The sequence below is a fragment of the Egretta garzetta genome, unplaced genomic scaffold (genome assembly GCF_000687185.1).
Source record: "Egretta garzetta isolate BGI_Z169 unplaced genomic scaffold, ASM68718v1 scaffold430, whole genome shotgun sequence".
In the NCBI taxonomy this organism is placed as follows: Eukaryota; Metazoa; Chordata; class Aves; order Pelecaniformes; family Ardeidae; genus Egretta; species Egretta garzetta.
Window position 1 is genome coordinate 1,965,176 of NW_009258267.1, and position 24,742 is coordinate 1,989,917.

The following is a 24,742-nucleotide window of genomic DNA, read 5'->3' on the forward strand; positions in this document are numbered from 1 at the left end:
ATTTCAAGCAAGAGACGGATCAACAGGAGGGAAGAGAACAATCAGCAGGCTGGAAAACAGAGCCTTAGGAACCACTGAAGCCACAGGGGCTGCCCTGCTCCAGGAGACTGGGGAGGGAAGAGGAGGATGGCTATTGCACTTGATGTACATGAAAAACCCGCTGCTAAAAGGATAGGAACAGGAGCGGCAGTAAGTCACGGTAAAGAAATTCAAGCTGGCGAGCTGCTTGGGGGCTAGAAGGACAGGCTTCAAACAAACCAGTAAATGACTGAAGTCAGAACCAGTAAATGAGTTTAAAGTCTCAGCACTGCAGAGTCCTTAAGAATTCCATAGATTGAGGTTGTAGCTCAATCAGGTATAATTATTTAGGGCAAAGAGAAGATGAAACCTGGATACATTCTTCAGGTCCCTGCAGTGTTGGTTGTAGTATTTAAGTCAAATGTGACATAGCTTGGGTCTGTGTATATGTATTTAAGTATCCTTCGTCTTCAGGGACCAGCAGTAAACACACATTTGGTCTTACACAAGCATGTGACTGAGCATGCATAAAGAAAATAGCACAACAGCTTATACCCTACAGGCACAGACAGCGATTAAGTGCAAGGGTATTTTTTTTTATTTTTTTTTTGAGCATACACATACATAAAGATAAAGGGGGTATAAACACACATAGATATAAAAAAAGGACAGTCTGCTGGCAATTACTATATTAATTCTGGTTGTTTCCTAGTCAGATATTTTCAGTATTTTTAGAGTGGATGTTTTGTCCCCCAATAATGAAGCATTAGTCTGTATTGATAAACTGTGTAAATAAAGTAACGCTTGGTATGTAAAATATCAGCTGTGTGTAAATATGCTGTATTTTCTTGGTTTGGGACTGTTTTGCAAATGGATAAAATTGAATCACTCCAACTTACCATTTATTTCCTGTACAATTCGCTATTGTGTAACACTGTATTAAAGTGTGTGGCCTGAAGTGAGGATTTTTTTTTTTATTATTTTTATTTTTTAATTACAGCAACCCTTGTGTTCTGGGAGAGGCCAGGTCCTGGAGGTGGGTATGCTGGGGCGCTGCCTGGAACAGGAAGGCCTAGGGGAAACATTTCTGGTTCCTGGAAACTCTCTCTCAGTTGTATAAGCCTCAGGTCACCAAGAGGGGGTTGCCTTTGTGTTCATGCACCTTTTAAAATTCTTCAATTCAGTTCTTAGCAGATGCTGGTATCTTACATAGTTTGAATTAAATTTCAGATTAAATTCTCCCTCTGAGTCTATTTTACTGAACAGGGACAGTGTTATTTACCACTACCCTATGCTGTAATATGGCTTACACTGTGTTCGCACAGGTATTTATGTAGGTGTACACTCACTGAAGCATGCACTTTCAGGTTTAGGCATTTACCATGACGTGGGCGCTCTGGTCTTGAACAGCTGTAGTAATGGTGTGCTTTTTCCAGAACTAAGCTTTAAGTAAGTTTTAACTTCTCTGCTAAGTTACTAATTCTTGACAGTGCAGGAAGGGGAAAATACACTGAAATGGAGCAAAAACTGACAAAACAGGTCATTAGCTCTGACTGTATTCCAGGGGGGAGTGTAGTGGGCTCTTTCAGAGAGTAATAGAATTATATATTCCTCATGTATGTTTTTCTTCTTCTTATGCCATACCATTTCATCATGCATTTCCAGGAGGCATTATAATGGATGGATTAAAAGAATCTGAAACATCAGTTCTTTGAATCATTGCTTTATGTTTAGCTGGAACTCACTTGTTTACAGCAAAGCAGTAAGAGTATAAGAATGTGAATTTTCATGTTTGAAGCTTTTAGGAAAGCAAGTGAGCAGCTGGCTGGCTGATGCTGTGACCTAGACTACAGAGAAGACATCTGCTTCAAGAGAGGAAAACAGGGTGTGCAGAAGAATGGCAGATCTCACCACGGCACTTGTGGCAGAGGCAGCAGCAGTGTGTTCTACTTCAAGTTCTCTGAAATACATGTCAAAATTGTTCATGTAACAAATTAAATAGATTATCATGGATGAAGACTTTATTTGCTACTATAGAACACATTTTGAAGTCTGCCACTGTATCGGGTATTTAACCTATCCTGGAAAATGAAAGGAAAACAGATCTGTATACTGGCACCGGCTGTGCAAATCTAGTTCTGCAGGGAAGGGGCGCCATGGATCAAGTGCTGCCCTGACTCTTGAACAGAAAGTCCTCTGACAACTTTGAAGCGGTTTGGTTAGCCTTTCGTACAGCTAACTACATACCTCAGTGTCCAAAATGTCCAAAACTGAGAAAGCACAGGCCTCCAGCTCTTGCTCTTGTTAGAAAAGATGTGGTTCTCTCACTCTGTGCTGTCCTTGCTACCTGTCAATACCTGAGGCTACCCAGCTCTGCAGTATCTCAAGGTGATTTATTTAGCTTTGTCACCTTTCCCTGCCAGAACAACAGGGCAGAGTAAGAAGGGGAAAAGCACACTTGAATTCTTCCTTTGCTGGTGGCTTGTGAAGGGGTTTGTTCTTTTAATCACACAGTGGCAAAAAAATGTTAGCATTAAAATATTCAAGACCTAGAGCTCAGATGCATAAGTACTAAATTGTATGACAAATGCATATCATCTATTTCACCTTTAGCCTCACGGGATTTTAGTAGAGAAGTTAATGGTTTTACTTTTCCCTTTCTTTCCTCTGAGCGCACATTTTCTGATTTGACATTGTAGGGCGGTTTTTTTTTTTTAAAAAGGGTACACAACTAAAACTTGTTTACACAGAAGAACATTTCACAAACATTCACTTTTGAAAACTGGAATACATAACTTGACATAGGAAGTTCTTACAGAATACAGTACATGTTTATGCAAATGAACATACATAATTATCTTAGGGGAACTCTCCATGAAGTTAAATCTACCACCAGTGATGCATTTATAGTGAGCTTTGAGAAAAGGCTCTGAAACAGACAGGGCAAGCGGGAAGAAAACTTGCAATAATTCCATATTCAAACACCATTAAATTCCAAGTACTCCTTTTGAAGGATTACCCTGGTCAAAACACTTTTTATTCTCTTCATAGTGAATCAAATCATGGTTTTTTTGAAAAATACTAATTTTTTTAAACATATTATGCAAAGTTGGTTATTCCACCACTCCTTTTTCCCCGAGGCAAAAAAATCACATCTATTACTTCTTAAAAAGGAAAAAGAAAGCAAGAACAGCTTTAAAATAACTGCGTTTGAAGACTACAGGAAGCTTCTGCGTTTGCTTTTGACTCTGCTCTAATGCAGAGGCAGAGCAAAAATCTGAATCAGACTGTACTGCTGCCACAATGCTGCTGAAGTCATGTGGGAGCTGTGCACCAGAGACTGCCAGGTCATTCTTCTGTAAAAAGCAGCATGAAGGACTTTAAAGATAGAAGGGCAGTAAGATGGAAAAAGTAGAAGAATCATTAGGGAAGAACAGAAGCAGGAACCAAACACTTGAATACCTTTACAGGATTAATACATGCTTCAGAAGGCCACTAAGAATGCAATTCAAACATGGTGTAAGTTAAGTTGGCATTATCCCTTGATCATTTTAATTAAATACCTTTCATCTAGGCATTAAGTGTCACCAACATTCATACACATGAGTACTTCTCCTTCCTCCCCCAAAGTAGCAGTTAGGCACCCAAACAAAAGGAACAAAGACTTAAGGTAGCAGAAGAAAAGCCTAGGTTAGCAGTGGGACTAGCAAGCTTTTAGTTTTCTAAAAGCAGACCTGTGTTATTTTGAAACCTAGTTTTAAATGCTTTCAAATTAAGCTTCATTTCTCAATTGCAGAGGAGATGGATTCTACACAGATTTTCCCCTCATTTAAGCAGCAGTTCTGTTTTCGAGCATGGCAAAGGAAAAATATAAAAAAAAAAATAGATGAAACCACTAAAGGCACCTCACTCACCCAGAAATAGGCTATAAAAGCCACATTTAGCTCTTGTTGGCAAGGACCATATTGAGCTTCAGTTCAGACAAAGCTCAACCATCAGATAGCTAACAGTTCTTTGAGGTGCCTCGGCAGGAAGCAGTTGCCACTTTTGGCAGTGGAGATTTCCCAGATTTCTTAATTTGGGAATAGAAAAGGGAAGTCCAGAGCTACAGCCTTCACACTTGTGTTAGGTACTTACTGCCAAAAGGAGGCCTTTTTCACACCTGAAGCAGCATCCTGGAGCCCACCTCGCAACCCATGCAGCTGTGCTCATTTCTAACAGGATTCACTTCAGTCTTCTCTTGAGAACTATTTTCAAAAATAATCTTGTTTTAAACAGTCTCTGCTTTAAGCGTAATCCCCTTACTTTAAACACCAGGAAGTAGTAGCACAAGAATTACATTTGCAAACAGGCAATTTAGGTATAAGTGGTTTATAATAAGGGCACAGGAGACACAAACAAAAGAGGTTTCCCCCACTCTTTGTATTCTTTAAATGGACAACCCATTCATGATTTTTATTATTTGTCAGGTGAAGGAAGAATGAATTAGTCAGCATTTAAGCATCTGAAGAATGGAGAATGCAGGCCACTGCTCCATTTTCACTCTGACACAAACATGTCATATACAAAGCAGGCTAGTTTCAAGAAAACCCAGTCAGGCAGTGTCTTGAATCCGATAGTTTCATTTCAGTTAAGAATTTCCTGCAGAGCACTCTCTTCAAATCCAGCAAAGGATTTGAACCTGGTTCCTCTGCATCCTTTGTGCTTGCTTTAAAACCATTTGGCCATTAGTTAGTATCTTTTGAAGAAAGCTGAAACATAGTTTGAGTACTGGCTAAGGTTCAGAACCTTATTTTAGGACGGGGAAATAGCCTCAAGTTGCACCAGGGCAGGTTTAAGTTGGACATTAGGAAAAATTTCTTCACCAAAAGGGTTTTCAAGCACTGGAACGGGCTGCCCAGGGAAGTGGTCGAGTCCCCATCCCTGGAGGTATTTAAGACGGGCAGACGAGGTGCTTAGGGACATGGTTTAGTGGTGGGATGGCAATGTTAGGTTAACAGTTGGGCTTGATGATCTTAAAGGTCTTTTCCAACCTAAACGATTCTATGATTCTTTCTCTAAAACACAACCTTAAAGGTTGAAGTTACACCTATTCAGTTCCTTAACAAACCTTTCCTTGGAAGAACAGCTGTGGTTGCAGCACCATCCCAGCTGAGCACAAAAAGATGTAGCAAGTGCAGTTCAGCTGTGCTTTTAGAGCTGGTCCTTTCAACAACTTAAACCCTGCTAGCCCTTCACTAGCCCACTTGTCAAAAAAGGGCCATTTATAGAGCCAAAAAAGCATGGGAAGGTTCAGCCTACAAGCAAAGCATAACACCAGCTTAACATACCACCACCATTTGCATACAGTAACTCTACTGGCAAAAGAAGAATAGTCTTTATCTAATTTCCTGTGATTTAGTTACTGAATCCTGCACTTACCAAACTGGAAGTCTGCATCAGCAATAAAAAAAAAAAATAAAAAAAAATTACAGTTTGTGTGTAGAATACGAATTCCAGGTCATCACTGGGCAGCTGTCAGAATATCACTCTGAAGTACTATAATTACAGGCACCAATTTGCTTTTACCCAGCAACAGGTGGTGGTAGCAGTTTGTAAACCCTGTAACCAAACAATTTAATATGCAAGGTATTCCCTCTGGAAGCTTTGTAAGTTGGGTTTAACCTGCACCAAAAAGCAGTTAGGAATCAGAAACTGGAGTTAAAGCCAAGCCGATATCCATTGTGCTGCTCAGTTTCAGGTGTCCTTCTGGGGGGTGGCAGAAGCTGCAGAACCTCCCCAGGGGCTGCCTGTTTAATCCTTGCTTCAGTCTTAATTTGAGGTTTACGCTTTTCTTGGCCGAGGACTTTTCATACACCCCCCCCCCAATGCCAGGCTCCAGCCTTCACAGTCCCTGCAAATTACTATGGCATCCTTCAGAAGCTGGACATAAGCAGTCATATAAAAACAAAGACAAAACAAAAAAAAAAAAGATCAGGACGAAAAAATAATGCTGGGCAAAAAGTTTAGACCACAGAAGGCATCAGAATAAAGCATTCAGTGTTTTACTTCTTGTCTAAACTGAGTTCTGTCAGCACAGCCAGTCTTACATACAATTAAAAAGCACAGGTCTGAAAAACCTTCTATCAAAATACCAGAAGGCCAAGAAAGGCTTCAAACAGGAATGTTTACCTTGAAGTAAGACTTTTCAGTCAAGGATCCGATGGGAAGACTGCATGACTGATTTGCTTTCTAAAATAATTGGTGGCTCTGAGATGAGGAGATCATCCTCACCTAGTGAAGAGTTCTGCTCTGTGTTCACAAAGTTAGGGATGTTAAATTTTGTAAGACAATTTAGGTCCTCCTCAAACATTCCGCTGCTCCTGGGAACTTCCTGGAAGTGGATATTACTCTCCAAACCTGGACCTTTCTGGCTTTGCTTTGCTTTGTCCAAATGTTCCACTTCATTAATACAGAAATGGAAAAGTGACCGGGATTCTTCAGCTACTTGACGAGAAAAGACCCTCTCCGACTCTAGAGGTCTTCCAAAATCTGCCACAAAGCTATTCATGCGAAATCTTTTCTCAGAAGGTTCTGCATTGCTGAGGAGGAAAAAGAAAAATACAGTAAGTGTGAAAGTAGAGCTATTTGAATTCTTAACAGCAAATTTGGTTTCAGCAACCATTAAGATCAGGAAGAAAGGAAACCCTACAGCTTATCGACAGCAGACTTTAAAAGCCAGCACTATTTATTATTTTCTGCTGAAGCTATTTTAAGTCTTGATTTGCCATGATAATTTTCCATGGGAATAAGTTATCAATGCCAGCACTCTTAAATGGCACTTCTAGTAATTGATATACTTTAATAATCAGCTCACTGAATGAGCTCAGATATACTCTTCAGTATTTCCTCTTGACATCAAAGAGTATCAAGTAGTAAGAAGTTTTTTAAAATGGCTTATAGAACACTTTGAGGAAAATCTTTGATAAAGAAAATCTTCCCGAGACATAGGCAGCACTGCTGTCGCAAAAGGCATAATTTGAGTGATTGCTTGTCCAGGCATCAAACCATCTTTTCCACTGCAGTCAGTCAACGACATTCACATTTCCAAATCAGGAGAGAGCTGGAACTAAAGACTGCTATAAAGACTGGCGGCCTTAACAATTCAGACACATAGCCCAGGAAGGACATCTTAACCTCTGTCTTGCAGTTTTCTAGAAGTGTGAGCTCAAACAAGCTCCAATCTGCATGGACTTGTGTGCAGGAGCTGTGAACAGCTGGGGGTGAGAAAGCTCAAGCTAGACAGAAGTTTTACAGACAGCAATACATTCTTTGTCAGGCTGATGCTATCACCACAAAGCGCAAGTTATTTGCATCTGAAAGGCAGCAGAGGCATTCAGAGGATGAGTAGCAAAAAATCTAAACGTATTCTCAGAATGTAAGTTTTGTTAAGTAAGAACTACACATTGGTGTGAACAGAATTAGACTGTTTACATGTGAACATGTAGCAAATGACACTAGAGCCAGGTAGTTGGACTCCCAAGGGTGCACACAGCACTTACAGAGATTTTCAGAGAAACATTATCATTTAATTCCTTCGAGCCTGCAGTAGGAGGTATGTGCCTACATGCTTCCGAAAGCCTCAGATGGCACCTTTAGCAATCTACCCCTAAAACCTTCAAGTTCAGAGGATACCTACATTAGTCTTGCAGTGATAGTTAAAGATCCCTGCTTCCCCAGTGCTAATTTACTTCCATTACATGATAAGAGAAGTCTGTCCTAACAAAACCCGTTACACGAGCTTTCAAGCAAAGTAGTCCTCTCATTTATCAAAACTTTATTGGGTCATTCTGCATTTCAAAGTGAAGCACGTAGAAGCATAATGTTGAAATTGATGCAAGACAGATCAGTAACTAAGTAATAATCTACTGTATACACACCAAGAAGCAAACACACTGGAATAATACTGTGGTAGCCTTCAGAACTGATGACTGACACGTATGTATTTATAATGCAACAGAAATCACCACTGTGAATTTAAATTGCGTGTATAGTTTTGCAAATCTGTCACCCAGAGTTTCTATGTCGTATTGTGGCACAGACAGTGGAGGTAGCAAATAAGCACAGAAAAAAGAACAAGCATTAGAAGCCTAGGAAGAAATTACTTTGGAAAAAAGCTTCAAATGCATCCATTAGAGAAGTAAAACCAGTTCATAGGTGTGGAAAGTGCTTTATAATCCAGTGAGCTACAAAGGAGCAAAGGCTGACTGTACAGAGGGGCACACAAGACTGGCAACGGCACCTTAATCTAAATGGAAAAATAGAGGACGCAAAGAAACTTTGTAATGACCCAGGATGCTTGAGGAGATACGATAGAGAACAAACCTGTGCTAACGAGTAAGGAACACATGATCTAATACACAGTCATATTTTCAGATTCTGAATTTCACGAACACTATTCTGTATTTTGGGGAGGAATTTTATTTTTTTTTTAAACTAGACTAGAAACTTGCATAGTCTTGCTTATTACAGTATGCAAAGTACAGCTCGGTGTATCTTTTCAAAACACTCAAAATAAGAAATCCCAGTTTTACTGTGGAAGGGAGCACAGCCACCTGGACAATCAAAGCCCTTTTGCAATATTTGGGTCAGTGGGACTCAGAGTCCCAGAAGCTGCCAGCAAGAGAACAGGAAGGTGAATGCCAGGCACCTTGAGCATCACACATACTGGAAACCACTCAAAACAAGGAGTTGCCAATGAACTAACCCAGGCTCCCTTTTCTGGGAATCTTCCAGCCTGCAATGCTGGGTGCTGGGCTGCTGGATTCAGTCTTAAGCTCTGGACTCTGCCCACTGGACTTGAGCGCACTGTCAGGGTACAGACCATGTTGCCCAGTATACCCTTCTAACAGAGGCATACTGGTTTGGGACTGACACTGAACGTTCCTCTCTAGTTTAAACACCCTTTCTCTCAACACTCCCTGAAATGACCTGGCGTACGTGGCAAAGCATGGAAAGGAGCAAGTAGCCAATCCTCCAAAATAGCAGGGTTTGGCATCCCAAAGGGAACTTGGGGGATCTAAACAGATCCTTAATACCAATCCAGAAGTGCTACCATGAACCTGAGAAACCTTCCTGACCAAGTTTTCAGCAAACACATACATATATTTGTAAAAGTTTTTGTTTCAGAGAAATGCAGATCCACTGAATGGATTCTGGGGTGAAATCCTTAACCAAACCCAACCGATTTCTTTAAAAAAAAAAAGCATCAGTCATTTCACCTTTAATGCAACTAATTGCACAACCTGCCTCAATAGCTGCACGAAGCTTTGAGATTACACCAGCCAAGATTTTGTAGAGATAGGTTATATGAACATAAGCATTTGTCACACAAATGTGTTTTTAAGGATGCTTTTAAACAGAGAAACAAACATAGCGTACGATCTTGTCCTGAGCAATGAATGAAAAGTACTTTCAGGCAGAAATTCAAAAAGACTGTCAACGCCAAGTTTTTGTCGCACAAGCTAATGTTCCATACATACCAATATGCAAGCAAACAAAAGTGCAGCAGGCATCATTTCTGTAACCAATTAAATTTCTACCTCTCCTTGTCCATATCCTGACCCTTTTCTTCTGGTCTGAGAATGTACCCAATTCTGAACATCTTGTACAATTTCAAAAAGTACATGCTATCAAAACCCTTTAGATTGAGGCAAGAAAAGCATACTACTGAAAAATCAGAGTATTCTGCTTTGGATCTATCCATCTGAACCCAGTTACACTATCTCTCACGTTAATGGTACTTTAAAGAGCAGCCAAATTGACTTGCTGAAGTCAGAGACATGTCCATCAATCAGGCTGGCGTTCTCCCAGGAGCTAGGAACCCCATTAACATCTATTTCTAAAGGAGGGCTGCAAGACAGCCCACTAATGAAATGTTCAGTCATAAAGAATCCAGTCAGGTATAAAGAGAGAAGATGCAGGCAAACTAAAACCGTGGTCTGCACTGGTTTTACATGTAGGTATTTATGTTCTCCAGTTTTTATATACGTGTATCAAAAATAAGAGGAGACAACAGTATTCACTACCCTGAGCATATTGCTGGATGTTCTATTTCCAGTACTGTACACAGAGGGTTACCAAATCCCAAAAAAATAGTGCTCAAATTTGTTAAAGGTTACAACTCAGTGTGCGTAAGTGGGCAAGCATTCAAGCACACAGCTCCCAAAGCTGCAAGGAAGTTTGAAACAAATACAGAAAGGAAATGACTGGGCTCTCTTCAGCAACTGAAGAGAAATCGTAATAAGATTTAGGCTGGAAGGGACCTCTGGAGTCTCTAGCCTAATGCCCTGATGAAGGCAAGGCCAACTCCAAATTCAGATCAGGTTATCTGGATGTAGAAGTAGACCAAAGATGGAGGTTTCACAAACTCTCTAGGCAACCTGTTCCAAGAAAACTGATGAAGAAAGCAAAACCACAGTGGGAGATACCAAACAGCCCTCTGCTACCTCAAAGTACATTTTTACAAGTGTACAAAATTCTGGCAAATATCCATATTAAATTCTCTTTGCTCTATATTCGACTTCATCACTTCTTCCCCTCTCCTATTATTCACGTGGGATACAGACTCGGATGCTCAGCTAAGAAACAAGATCTCCAGGAAAAGGCAGCAGCAGCACACCAACACTTAAAAGGTCTTTAAATGTATTTGGGAGCAGGGTTTGGCTACTTTATGACAATCTGTAAGGGAGGAAAACCACCAGCCATGAAATTCAGCAAGTCAGTTCTGGGAAGCTGACTTCTTCCACCTCTATTTCCTTCTCACAGAAGCAAAAATTTAGGAGCACCGAAGAGGCTCACAATATATGTACGTCCTCCCTAATACGGCTCTGCCTCTAAAGATGTGCTATTATATGAAGTTTCAGAGGCAGTCTACATATGACCAAATAGCAAAGGGCCTTCAGTAGGCAGAGACAGGCAGGCTGCTTTAGGAAGCGATAAGCACTAACAATTGCCTTTCGCAATCAGTTTCTCATCATTGCTACCCGCCTGCAAGCAATCTTGCTCTCCAGAGAGGCTTTTTATTTCTACTTTATGGCATGCAAGCCTGAGAGGAGATGTGGGTTCAAATTTTCTCAGAGGAAGGGAGGCTGACAGCTTGTGTGCTGCACAAATGCAGATAAATAGTTGAGGCAAGGTATGGTCTGCACATACTTATCTGCTGGAAAGAACAAAAAAAAAAAAAAAAAGGTTAGTTTGTGACTTCAGGGGACCGTGGTGTTAAACACTTATGGGCTGATCTGTACTTCAGCATCTGCTAGAATTTCTCAGCAGAAACTAAAGACACTCTGACACTAGGGGAGCTACAGGGTTACGGGAAGATTTTGTAAATACTACCAGTATCTACCTTTTGGACTTGAACACACAAACATATGGAAACCCTCCAGACTTCAACTTCCTTAATTTAACATCTGCACTGCATTTTATTTGTATATACTCTGTGAACATTCACATTTCTCTGTTCCACACCATCATAACATGAGCCTACCTAGAATGACCCCATTTATTTGCAGAACAGTAATCTAAAGCCACCTGTTTGGCAGCCTACCTACCAACTTCATTTTAGCATGGAAATGCATACATGCAGCTATTCCCTTCTTACTGCATGCCTACTGAATATTTGCTAAACAGGGAACACATTAATAACAGCTCTACAGAGCTGGTCTCCTAAAAGTGCATGGAACAAAGATTATTTGAAACAATGACAGATGGCACCCTTTCATAAGGACGGAGTAGAACAAGATGGTGCTATGCCGGAGCGATGTCAGTACTGTCACTGCTTGTTTGGGTGCTGCAAAAGAACCGACGCACCACTTAGCAGGCTGGATTTGTTATTCCAGTTTTCAGACTCACTCTTGATGTGGCGCTCCTGTTTTCGTCAGCAGGGTCAGGACAAAAAACATGAAGATGACAAAAACCGCAAGACCAACCCAAAATCCAATAACAATGGAATCTGGTGAAAAAGAGAAAACAAAACGGTCAGTATTCCACCTGCACTTTCAGAAAGTTGCCTTCCACATGCAGCATGACTCCAAAACCCAAAAGACTTTGCGTCTTATGCCTGGATGGCAAAGAGGACGGACAATCGGTTTTATCTTTATTTATTTTTAAACAGAAAGCCACCACTGAAACTCTCATCTCTAGACAGAAATTTGCTGATGTTTGGACAAAACAAAAACAATTTGAAAGAGGGAAGACACTGAATACTCTTGGTTAGTAAAATAGGAGCAGCTCCCTTTGCGATGCCTGGCCCATGTCCAAGCACTGCTTTGGAAACAACTTCAGTGCCAGAACTCAGATGAGAGGATTATTCGATTTTCAGCAAAAACCTCTATCCCTGTAACGACTGCTATCTTATATTATTTCTGCCTGAGACCATTAGGCTTCTGGGGGATTTCTTTGACACAATAGGTTTAGGAAGATCTAGCTTTCTTTCAATGGTAAGATAAAGGGTTCCGAAATAAATGGAACCACAGATAAAACTGTTTGCTACCTCAACAAATAGTAACCAAAGTACACAAGACATTTCTGAGCAATTTTTAATTTGGGCTTCCAACTTGCATACAGAAAACTGCAATACAATGTCAGAGGAGCTAAATGCATTTGGACAAAAAAGTCAAATCGCCAGCTAATCACAAGTAAAACACCAATAAAATAGCCAAATATAGAAGCAATTGGGAAGAGCATAGCTTTTTGCCTGTGTGCATAAAATTTACCTACTGTTCTTATTTATAGCAAATGGACCCACAGATAAATTGTCAGTCCTACTTAAAACAAATGTACACCCACTTACGACTTCAAAATTGATCCACAATTGTTGCTGAAGGAATCAAGTTCCTGGAAGCTTTGAGCTTAAGAGAGGTACAAGTGGGACAAACATTTCCAGACCAACAAATTAGTTGATAAACATGGCCCAAAGCTACAGAGCACCAACGCAAAATATGACCTGGCCCAGGGCCCACAGTATACAGGTGCTTTTTCACCTGTCATTTCAGTCAGTTGTGGGGTTTTTTTATGCAACTATTCAAAACTTCCACTGTAAGAGTTCAAAAAATTAACTTACAAACAAGTCAAAGTGCCTGCTGCAAGCTGAGATTTTCTCCCTGTGAAAATACTTTATCACAATCAAGTCACGCCTTAATCCCTTTTTCTGGTAAACTAAGGAGGTTACGTTTCAAGTCTCTCACTGCAAGGTTTATTCCATCTCTCCTCTGCCATACCCAACCTCCTTTGTGAAACAGCTGGAGAGTGGTTCAAGTATAGGCTTCCATGATGGCGGGGCGGCAGGGGGAGTGTATAATACTCCTTTTTGCTTAAAGCACACTGGTATGAGCTTATTTCTGTAATTTCATGCATTAGGAGCCCTAAATTATTTTCAGTATTATTCTGTAAGTATAGGCTGTATTCAGTGGTTCAAGATGCATCTTGTGTTTGGCCTTACTAATACACAGTAGCTCATGATTATCTACCATCCTACCAGACTTTGCAGTTCCTGAAAATTTCATCTAAAAATAAATACTCCCATTAAAAAGATTCACCACTTAACCATTTACAGCTATTATTACCTACCAATTAGTCAGACATGCTTCAATGATATGCAACTGCATTGACAACCAGAATGTAAAGTTTGATCAAGTAAGATGTCTTGAAAATATGCACATAGATTATATTGATCAAGCTGCCAAACTTAACTTATCAACGAAGGAAAAAAAATAAATCAAGATTCTGATAAACTACTACTCCCCACAAAAATCACACCTGCCAGCACTGTGTGCTCCTGTAATTCATGAATAACAAGCCTGTCTTGTGGTTTGTTTGGTGTTCCCCCCCAAAGGAATTCTTAAGTTTACTGAGCCTAAAGCTACATCTTCCTTGCTTTATTGTAGCTCCTGACACACTTCCAACCCTCTGCTGTATCAATTACACTCTTTAGATTTGTTTAAAATTAAAGCAGGTGGCATGAGTTCTCTTCAGTATTTCGTTTAGGTCTCACTCAGTGCAAATTATTCAAACCTACTACCTTCTAAACATTCAAAATAAACAGTACATGACACAACATTTATTCAAAAAAATATGGTATGTAGGACTACATTTATAATACAAGTTACACATAGATTGGGAAAGCATCCCATGACTTTCCCAACTTGCAATACCAGCCTTCCTTTCCTTCCTAGCACAGACTCATAACATCCCAGCAGCAGTTCTGCCCCCCTGATCATTCCCTACCTATTTTACCTCTAACATACTGAGGCTTTTTCTGATCCTAAGGCACAAAAAAGGATTTTGCTTGTATCTCTGCCAGTCACAGATATCTCCTAGCTATCTTTGTCTATTTACCTTCCAAATTTTAATTTACAAAACATCTGGTGCCTACTTTTCTGGATTTTCTGATTTCTAGTTCCTGCCTTCACTTCTCTGCAGGCAGAACACACTTTTTGTTTGTAAAGCAGCTTTTTTTTTTTTTTTTTGCAGTCCTATATTTGAAAAGTCACTGTGACATTTGAACACCTCATCTTCTCCCCATCTGCACTTCTTTTTCTTCCTTTTTTCAGAAATGTATTTTTGTGTATTAGATTATTTTGTGAATATTTTTTCTTCACAGGTCACTTTGCACAAATTTTTCTCCGCTCTTCTCCCTTTGTATATGCATTGAATTATTAGGAACCTCCACTTGCCTACAATTAATTTAATCAACATTAATCCGAAAGAGGCCTCCAACTTTCTCCTGTGGAATTCACCTTACCTCATGGTTCAAAACAGTGCCCTCATGTTGGGCAAAATACCTTGTGTATAAGAAAAAATTTTAAAAATTTAAAAAAAAAAAAATTCAAGCACTTCTAATTTTAAGAAGAACCAGTGATGTTACAGCTGGCCAGCTGGCACTGTCAGCCTGCATCACCAAAACCAGAGTCCACTCCTCTTCAAGTTCTCCAACGTAAGTTACAGGCATTCATTAACACCCCTTCTCCAGTTTCACTGTTTTATTTTCTTTTAGACTCTTTTCTGGAATTCGGTAGCATTCACACATTCATATATCCAACAGCACTCAAAGACTGTCCCGCCATAAAGGTGCTTCCTGCTCTCAGAGCAGCGCAGAAAGAAGCACCCTACTCAGCCACTTCTGATTTTCAGTACTTGGACTCAATGAGCTGGTGTTTTCTAAATGAAGTGGTATCACTGACATTTTCTCCCTGCACCACACACCTCCCCACAAACTGGTCAGCCCATTTATCCCCTTGGCTTCATTACAGCTCACGGTACAACTGTGCAATATACATATGAGCTAACAGCACCATTTTAACCTTACACTGTAACCCAGATCACTGAAGCAGCCTCTCCCAGTGCTTTCACCTCACTTCATATTACTGACTCAAATTCCACCATTGCTACAAAAGCTATAACTGCACACCTGAAGGAAACAGAGTTTTTCCAAGCGGTAATATGTCTACAAAGCCCCAACCTCACCATTTGTGACAACCTGCCTCTACAAAATTTATCTTAGCAGAGGCTGAAACTAAGCCTACTTGTAGCTGTGCCAAAGGCTATGAGAGTTAAGATTTCTTACGTGGCCACAAAAAAAAAGCCAATAAATCAAAAAATGAGGATTTGTCAATATTCAAAGTCTCCCTCCTAATACAACCCCAGTTTCATCTCTCCTCTTTCCTCCTCAGGTTAGGATTTCAGTGAAGTTAAATGTCTGACCACACTGCCTCCACGTTCCTCGACAGTCTCAACACAGCTGGAAATGGCTAGAACAAGAAACATACCAAGAACATACCATGTCAAGAAATACCATGCCATACACAACACAGACAGAGACTGTTCCTTTACTAGGTTAAACTCAGCCCTCTGAGAATGCACACCAAAGTAAACAGAACCAACTCCAATCTACCAGTTTAAAAAACAAACAAACAAACCAACCGAACAACAAACCACAAAACCAGAAGGGACTTCCTAGGTCACCGATTCAATACTACTATTAGTCTCTCTCTTTCATAAGTACACCAAGCTCCACCTGTTTCTTCTGTCCCATACCCTCCCAGCCCTACGAAGAACACAGCCAGACTGCAAAGCTGAGCTGCCACGCTTGGCATGGCAACCACTTCGATGGCAATCCAAGATCCATTTTGCCGCTATACCTGCTGCAATCCAGAAGTAACTATCATGTATTTTTTTTTCTCCTGTCACACTCTTTGACACACCGAGCTAAAAAGAAGGCATGTACATAACACTGCAGCTAACCTCTGTAATCAGTAATCTTTGTATCAGTTTGGCTTCTGATTAAGTGGAAGAATGGAATATAAATTAGAAACATGAGAAAAGCTAACCTACATTTTTCAAGTACCTAACATTTGTAAAAATACAGACAGTAATCAGCAGACTTTGGAGAAAAAAAAGGAAGGTCAAGTACAATTCAGGCTAAAAAGCAATTCTGCTCTAGTTCTTTTAAAAGTTATTAAGAATTTCAGCAGGTTTCTTTTGACCCTTACAGAGTCTCCCCAAAACATCCCAACTGTGCAGAGCCAAGGGAGATCAGTCTTCCTGCGCTACAGATTGCCACTGCAAGCACTCCTCTGCCCCAGTCTGAACCCTCATCATGATGAATGAGGCAGCAAGTATGTATCCCACCCTGGACCAGTGCACCAGCACTGGATGGAGACCCTTCCCCAAGACTTTGAAGACTGGTGCTCAAACCCAGCAGAAACAGAGCTCAGAAACAGAAACAAAATTATTTGCCTCTCTTTGCCAAAGTGCTTGCAAAACACGTCCAGTAATTCTGAGTTAGTCTCTGTTATGGTTTGGGTTTTTGTTTGGTTTTTTTTTCTTTTTTTCTTTTTTTTTTTTTTTTACCCACACCCATCTCCTTCCCCTTCCCCCCCCCCAAAAAAATTTCATAAAAGTCAAAGCCCTTGCCTAGACTTTAAATAAATGTTGGTCCAGCTATACTAGCTTGTCCTAGCTAAATTTCCTCTCAATTCCTACCCACAGTTTTCATGTCTCTGGTCCCTGTCCTCCACTTGTTAGTTCTACTGTAAAACAGCTCCAGTATTAGCAGAATGCTGAATTTAGCACGCTCCTTCTATGAAATCCCAATGAGAACAGTTTCTTCAGAAAGAGAAATTTCTTCTTTTGTTTTAAATCTTTTATAGCCTTAAATTTATTTTCTATGAAGAAAACCCAAAGCAGTAAGGCTGCCCACCACTGCCCTTCTAGCATTAATGAGAACATGAATCAGAGCAAAACAGATCATACCAAGTAGTCACCAGAAGAAGTGGCCGTATTTGCCTTCATAAACTGTTCCTGATCCTCTGATATTCCTCAGTATTGACAAATTTCTACCACAGCCAAGAAATACATGGTTCTCTCATGCACAAGAAAAGCAGTCAATAAAAAACATGGAATCACAGAATCATAAACAATTATAATAATCTAATCAACATAGTAGTAAGTCTAATTGCTGAGAATCCAAAAAATTAGGAGAGACATATTTTTGTACAATAATCGGTTACAAATGAAGAGTAGGAACATTAAAATGGGCAAGCTCAGCTGCAATAAAGTGTAGCTCTACTGAACTTACATTTATGAGCCTTCAGGCCTTCAAATGACACTGGTCCATACTCATAGTACTCGTACTCCCAGGTGTAATCAGAGTTAGCCAAGGCCTGCTGGGAGGTTTTGTTAGAAATCAGCCTCAGGGCAGACATCTTGCACCTCAATAAACCTGTGGATACAAAATGCGTTAATAGAGACTACGTACTTTAGTACATCTTTTGATTTTATTCCAAATCCTTCCTTATTTATGGGATCTCTTCCTTGCCACTGTTCCCAAGAAGAGCCACTCACACTTACAAAGGCCTTCTCTCACCTGTTCCTTTAAAATCCAGTATCACTGCCCTATCAGACAAGGCCATCACATTCCCTCCCACTCCTTCCCCAGACTTTGCTGGCCAACCACTGCTCAACAAACACAAAGCTTTTCTTCAATGGAAAAAAAGAGAATCTACATTCACTTCCACAGAAATGCCTGTAAGTGTACAAAGGTACCAAACCCAGGCTCTTCAGACTGAATATAGCTTTTATAGCTCAAAAATAGTAAGTACCAAAGACCACCAGCCTCAGAAGCTTAGGGTCAGTGCTGCCATTAATATCTGGATGGAGAAATGGCTGGACCACCAAGCTCAAAGAGTTATATCATTCATACAAGGTGCAGCTGGTTACCAGCAGCACCTCTCAGGCTGATACTGGGCTAATACCTTTTAATATCTTCCTTAAAGAGCTGGACAATGAAATGGAGTGCACTTGTAGTGAGTTCACGGATTACATGGGGACAGTCAAGGGGCTGGGGGGCAGACTGCTACTCAGAGGGATGTGGACAAGCTGGAGAAAGGGACTGACAGGAGCCTCATGAGGATCACCAATGCAAATGCAAAGTCCTGCATCTGGGAGGGAATAATCCCATGCAGTAGTACAGGCTGGGGGTTGGCTGCTGGGAAGCAGCTTCTGCAGAGAAGGACCCGTGGTGGACAACAAGCCGAACAGGAGTCAGCAATATGCCTTGCGGCAAAGGCAGCCAAATGTGTACTGAGCTGACTTAACAAGAGTGTAGCCAGCAGGTCAAAAGAAGTGTTTATTCTTGATACTCGCCACAGATAAGACTGTACCTGGGGTACTGTATCTGGTTTTGGTATCCCCAATAACAGCAAGACACAGAAATGCTGGGTCAAGTCTGGTGACCACCAAGATGGTCAGGGAGCTGAAGCACAGGATGCACAAGAGCCTGAGGGAACCGAGTTTGTTCAGCGTGGAGAAGAGAAGGCTCCTGGGAGACCTTAGTGCTGTCTACAGTTACAATTTCAGTCAGAGGGTGCAGAGACACTCTTCTTAGAGGTGCAGAGTAAGAGGACAGGAAGCAATGGACACAAACTGGGAAACGGAAAATTTAAATCAGATACAAGGAAAAATTTATCTAATCGAGTTGAATGTGCTTTGAACAGGAGGTTGGACCACATGACCACCAGAGGTCCCTTCCAACCTAAATTTCTCTGTGCTAATAAACAGCTTCAATATGCTACTATGGAAGGAAAATAAAGCAGGAGTGATTTTCCCCACAGATTATGAAAAACTGCAATGCAACATTAAGCATCATTGAATTGTCTTGACAGACATTTCTGTCATTACCACAACACTGCACTAGGTATTTGCGTTCTGCAGAGTAATTTTTTCAGAATATTAAGACAGTTTTAAGCGTACCAAAAGAGAGCACATCTCTGTGCAAAACATCTGCAGCCGGAGTCAGGACATCCAACTTGAAACATATTGCAACATACTTTTTGTAAAAGAAAATTGAGCTTTGGGTAATTTTGCATTCAATTAAAACCCAGCAGGGTAAAGAGTCCATGCAGTTTATAGAACTATTGCAATTAGGTGTTCTGTGGATGATAAAACTTCTCAGAGCACAAAGTCAAATCCAGGTAAAAACTATTGAAAAGAAGGGCCCTAAATAGCCATGTCATTCAAAATCACTGAACCTTCAGTCCTTCCTAAGGATAATTAGATTGACTAAGGCTGTGCAAGTAAAGCGCATCATTCAAGCGCTAGGAGGGCCATATATAAAGAACAGGAATCAGGCACAAAATGAGGAACACAAATGCACCCAGGGAATATGAACAGCTTTTCCAATTTCTAAAAGGTTCTTTCTGCAACTATTTTACCATGAGTAAAGGCTGGCAGGAATGTCTCAAAACAATTTTAGATAAACAGTGAAGTATGCCTCAAAAAGTAAACTTCATATCCAGTTACAGTGTTCAGAACCTTAAATGCATACCAAAACATGACTAGCAAGTGATAAATCCTTTAAAACAAGAAATTGATCTATTTCTCAACTCAAACCAACTTAGTTTTCACAATGAGCAATTTGCCAACAGGAAGGGGGTGGAGCAGAGCAGGGAGAGAAGTGACTGACCCCATTTTCTTGGGTCAAAATAGAAGCTTAACATTACCCTCGCTCTCCTTTAGCCACTCAGAAAGTTCCCAGAGAGAAAAAATAGTCTGAAGCATAGAGGAGGAAGAAAAAAAGATGACTGTAATGGACAATCCAGTCCATGCCTGAGGATGTTTCCCATCCTCTACTTCTAACTCAAACAACTGAAAGAGGTTGACTTTAAGTGACTGTGTTAACAGTAAATTTCTCCATTGCTTTCCCAGTGACTAGAAAACCTTCTTATTTCCTGGAATCAAAGAAAGAATGTCTAATTAAGCTTTAAGCAGAGTTTTTTCTCATTTTTAATCAACTAAGATAACTGTTGCCTTCTGGGAGAAGCAAATGGCACAGAGAATAACCGAAGATTCTTGTCCCAGTTTGCTCCCATCTCAGCTCTGTCAGTTGTCAAGACTTTGCATTTCATTTTGTGACTGAGCCCTAAGAGACTACGCAGTGCTGCACAGGGTTCCCACTGTCTTCTTCCCCTTCTCTTCAATGCTTTCTTGATTATGTGTCTCTTGCCAAACGTTATTAGCATGTTCCTGTTTAAGGACTGCTTTTCTCTTTTATAGCCTTCTAGAGAAGTCTTTCATATAAATATTTCTCATATGGCATCACCAATGTTCATAGGCACCTCCTTGCTTCTAGTATTATAAAAAGAGCTGAACAGCAATCTGCAGGCAGAAAACTTCAGAATGGGGTATATGAACAGTCTGAAAAACGTTTGTTCTTCCACCTCAACTGCAGGCAGATTGGATTCATTTGGCCATATGCAGATCTCTCTCCCAATCCAGTCATGACTGTCCATTTATGATTTATGGGGAGAACAGCCACTTCTAGGACACAAAGAATCTGTCCTTGTTTATTCTTAGGTTAGGACTAGAAGCTCCAGTGTTTCACCACTGACTACAAGCGTTTCTAAACTTTCTTCTGTTGCACTATCAGAGGGAGAGGTGCTAACTGAAACCTGGGTCACCAGCTCCCAGGCTAAACCTTTGCCTCAGGATTTGCGGGAAATACAAAATACACCTCTAAATCATTCAGTACAGCTAAACATAAACATTGCCCCAAACTAGCTCGCAGCTGACTTGTAAGCCTTGTCTGTCCAAATGCCTCCAAAAACCTCAGCCTGAAACATGTTAAAGAAAACCTTTTCTACTTAAAAAGCCAATCTAGTATGGTGCAACAAGGACCAGCACAATGAAAGTAGTGAACATTAAGACCTTGCATCTCCCAAAGAAGTGCAAAGCAGGGCAAGTTGGCATGCTAGCAGCGTGTCACAGGCATCTGCCAGGCTGCGGCAGGTCATGGAGGGACTGCGGGGGCCAGACAAGGACTTCTGGGAAGGAACTCCCCCAGGAGATGCACTCAAATGCTCTTTCTGCCAGGAGCAGACAGCAGCGATTCATCCCACAACTCTGAGGCATATCAGGAAGCTCCTCTAATTGACCTTGCTGAGGATGGGTTTGGGGTTTTTTTTGGGGGGGGAGGGGGCAGAAAGAATGGTCTGGGGGGGGGCCCACAGGAACCATTTAAGGCAAACGTGAAAAGTCCCTCTGTTGACTTTGATGCGTATGGATGCAGACAGCCTTTCCTCACCCTGGCTCACTTCTTTCAGGAGCAACTAAGTGAGCAACAAAAAGCTTCACTTTGATCACTCAAGAAACCCCAATGCAGGGCTGTGTTCAGTGCTGCCAGCCAGGAGGCTCAGGCAGGTCAGTCTCCTGGAAACTAAAAAAGGGCAAGTGCTCATGGCCGCCTTCTAGAGCATTGGGTTGGTATCTGCAGATAAAGGCTGTCAACAAGTACCCAGACACTCCCCAGGGAGATATGACTGCAACACCTGGAGTTTATTCATGAGAACTCGTTTGTAACCTGTGTGAAAGTTTGTAAGGTCACAGCTTGCCTGCCAGTGGTACCTGAGCAAGCCAGCTTGACCTTTGGGCTATTATTTGCACAAAATCCACATCTTTCAACTGCAGCAGTGGGGCATCAAACACTGCTGCAGTTATGACTATTTGATTCAATCTGGATGTCATCGGAACATCACACAACACTTACAGCCACTTACCTTTCAAACTGAGTCACTGTAAAGGCAAAACTGGACACAGACCACATCTGAAGCACATCTTCACAGCTTACACCACCACTGGGGCCACAAAGGCAAATTTAGTTTTGTGTACATCTGGAATAGGCCTTGTGTGTAACCAGCAACAACCACCTCCAAACCTGACCTGCATGCACAAGAATAAATCTGGGTGGACTGGTCAATGTACTGTTCATTTCTGGAGCAAGAGAAACTACCAATACAGTAGACACAATCAACCTGGTAAATTTACAATCAAAAACTACATTTGTTTTCATGTACTTCTATTCTGCTTACTGGCATAGCATCTAAGCACTTCACAGAATACAGGAACAAACTGTTGGCCTCTTGCAAACTGCAAAGAACCCAAAAGCCAGGCAGGAAAAAAAAGTAGCAGCATTTCAAATTGTGTGAAGTCCTAGCCTGAGGAAGCTTAGCACTACACCCTGATGCATCAGCTCCATCAACTAGGCAGTACAATGAACCCAGAAGTTGTTAGCTATAAGAAGTTAACAACTCAGGCTGTTCCCATATCCCGTAAGTCACCATACCAGCAACAATATTTTGCGTGGGGGAAGAAGGGAATCACCCACCACCACCACATTCCTTTTTACGCCATGCCAAGGACTAAGAGGCAAGGTCAGAGGGAAAGAAGTCAACAAGGAAAGCAAGCACAAACTTACTTACTCTGCACTGCATGAGCTGAAAGGTAATACAGACCCCATCTTTCTACAACCTTATTGCTTCAAACAGGCTGTGTCACTCCCAACCACTGATGAGAAATGAGTCTACAGGAAATACGTACCCAGGTGGTCCTTGCTTCTTGCTAATTCTCAAGATCATAAATGTACAGGATTTGAGATCAAACTTGTGGTCTTTTCACCGGAATACCAAATCTTCCTGCCTGCAATAAGAGGAAAGCAAGCTATACTAAATAAGTGAAATTTAGCAGGAAAAATAGAAAGATAACTGAAAACTGACTGTACAATTGAAAAAACAATAAAAACCAATCATACATGATAACTGTGAGTGGGCAACACCTGGGACTTTTCTTGGAGAGAAAAGAAAGTATGCTTTCAATGTTGGTTATGTTCCTATTCAAGCTCACCAACAGCATCATATGCATGAGCTATTGCACTAAAATAGCAAGAATTATGTTGGATTCATTGCAAAAGGACTTTATAACAATGGTAACAAAAAAAATGCTAGTTTAGTCACTGCTTATCCCAGGAACTAAGATGAGAAATAAGGAAGTTAGACATCTGTGCCTCATGCCACTCTATTACACATCATGTAACATCCATTTTTATTATCCTTATAACTGTGCAATGTAAACTAGACTCCAACAACAAATTTCTTATACACCATACATATAAATTCTCATGAAAATGTCTTATTTTCCATGTACTAATGCTTAATGTCTTACACTGTGTGCCGCAGTGTAAAAGGTCTCCACCCCATTATATACAATTTGCATGCTAACTGTATAGCTTAATTTAAAAGCAATGACTTTGACTTTAAAGTAAAATTTAACAAATAAAAGACCAGAACAATTTGCCAAGTATTTTCCTACGAGATAATAATGATATATGCAAGCACTAATGCTCGCTTAGTAGTTCAACTTCAGTAGAGGCCACCTGAAAGTAAACTAGAAACTAATATGAAATCATACTGTACTACTAATTCACAGACAACTATATGGATTTGAAAATAGATAGAGCAAACATTATATAAGATCACTCATAAGCCTTGTCTGAGAAGACAGATGAATTATACCTAACATGGCATCATGGAAGCTATGTAGGTATTCCTTCTGCTCTTAAAAAGTTTCAGTCCTGCACTAACTCTAAAGGGACATGGAGCAGTTAGTACAGAACTATTGCGACTTGCTGCTGCTGTGGTTTAACCTAGCATACAGCTAAACACCACACAGCCATTTACTCGCTGCCCCCCACCCCCCAGTGGGACAGGGGAGAGAACTGGGGGGGTAAAAGTGAGAACACTTGTGGATTGAGACAAGAACAGTTTAATAATGGAAATAAAAAGATTAAAATAATATAAAACAAATAATAAATTGTAAAGAAAAAAACAAAAGGAGAGAGAAACAAAACACAAGAAAGACAAGTAATGCAAATGAAAAAAAAAATTGCTCACCACCAACAAACTGATGCCCAGCCTGTCCCTGAGCAGTGGCCCCCTGGCCAGCTGGCCTGCCGCTGATACACTGAGCATGACATCATATGGGATGGAATAGCACTTTCAACTGAAACATCAGTGTGTTAGCAACTTTATTCTCATACTAAATCCAAAACACAGCACTGTGCCAGCTACAAGGAAGAAAATTAACTCTATCCTAGCCAAAACCAACAGTATCCACCCCTTATTCTATACCATCTACATTATGCTCAGGTCCCACACTTTCCAATACATCCCAATTAATCACCACCACCTTTCCTGTATTTTGATACATACACACAGATAACATTCCCTCACAGACTATGGGCCATCCCTCTAAAATGTCTGTTGATTTCATTTAGTCCATGACTTTGGGCTCCATCTGTCATAACAGTCCTTCAGGGCAGGAGAGGTGGTGTTGGATTGTTGCACGCTGAAGCCAG

The 24,742-nt window shown here is 40.8% G+C and overlaps 2 protein-coding genes across 2 annotated transcripts in view; one reads left to right on the forward strand and one right to left on the reverse strand.

Annotated features, from left to right (window-relative positions):
* CEP162 (centrosomal protein 162) overlaps nt 1–1,130 on the forward strand; it is a 45,633-nt gene extending 44,503 nt beyond the window's left edge. Inside the window, exon 29 of the mRNA XM_035903938.1 lies at nt 1,019–1,130. The gene's annotated coding sequence lies outside the window, so the exon portion shown is untranslated. The remainder of the gene's footprint in view (nt 1–1,018) is intronic.
* Nucleotides 1,131–6,205: 5,075 nt separating this feature from the next.
* On the reverse strand, nt 6,206–17,762 carry MRAP2 (melanocortin 2 receptor accessory protein 2). Its single transcript, XM_009649107.1, has 3 exons — nt 17,636–17,762; nt 11,911–12,010; nt 6,206–6,599 (listed from the first exon to the last, which is right to left on the reverse strand). Exons 1-3 carry the CDS (start codon nt 17,760–17,762, stop codon nt 6,206–6,208), a joined length of 621 nt encoding a protein of 206 aa, XP_009647402.1.
* Nucleotides 17,763–24,742: the final 6,980 nt, after the last annotated feature.

What these genes read in the sequence shown, in the direction of transcription:
- MRAP2 (XM_009649107.1), bottom strand. Translation starts at nt 17,762, where the DNA reads ATGTCTGCCCTGAGGCTGATTTCTAACAAAACCTCCCAGCAGGCCTTG. An exon ending in AGGCCTGAAGGCTCATAAAT is followed by an intron (nt 12,011 to 17,635) that starts GTAAGTTCAGTA and finishes CTTTTTCACCAG; the next exon opens with ATTCCATTGTTATTGGATTT. An exon ending in ACAGGAGCGCCACATCAAGA is followed by an intron (nt 6,600 to 11,910) that starts GTGAGTCTGAAA and finishes TTTCCTCCTCAG; the next exon opens with CAATGCAGAACCTTCTGAGA.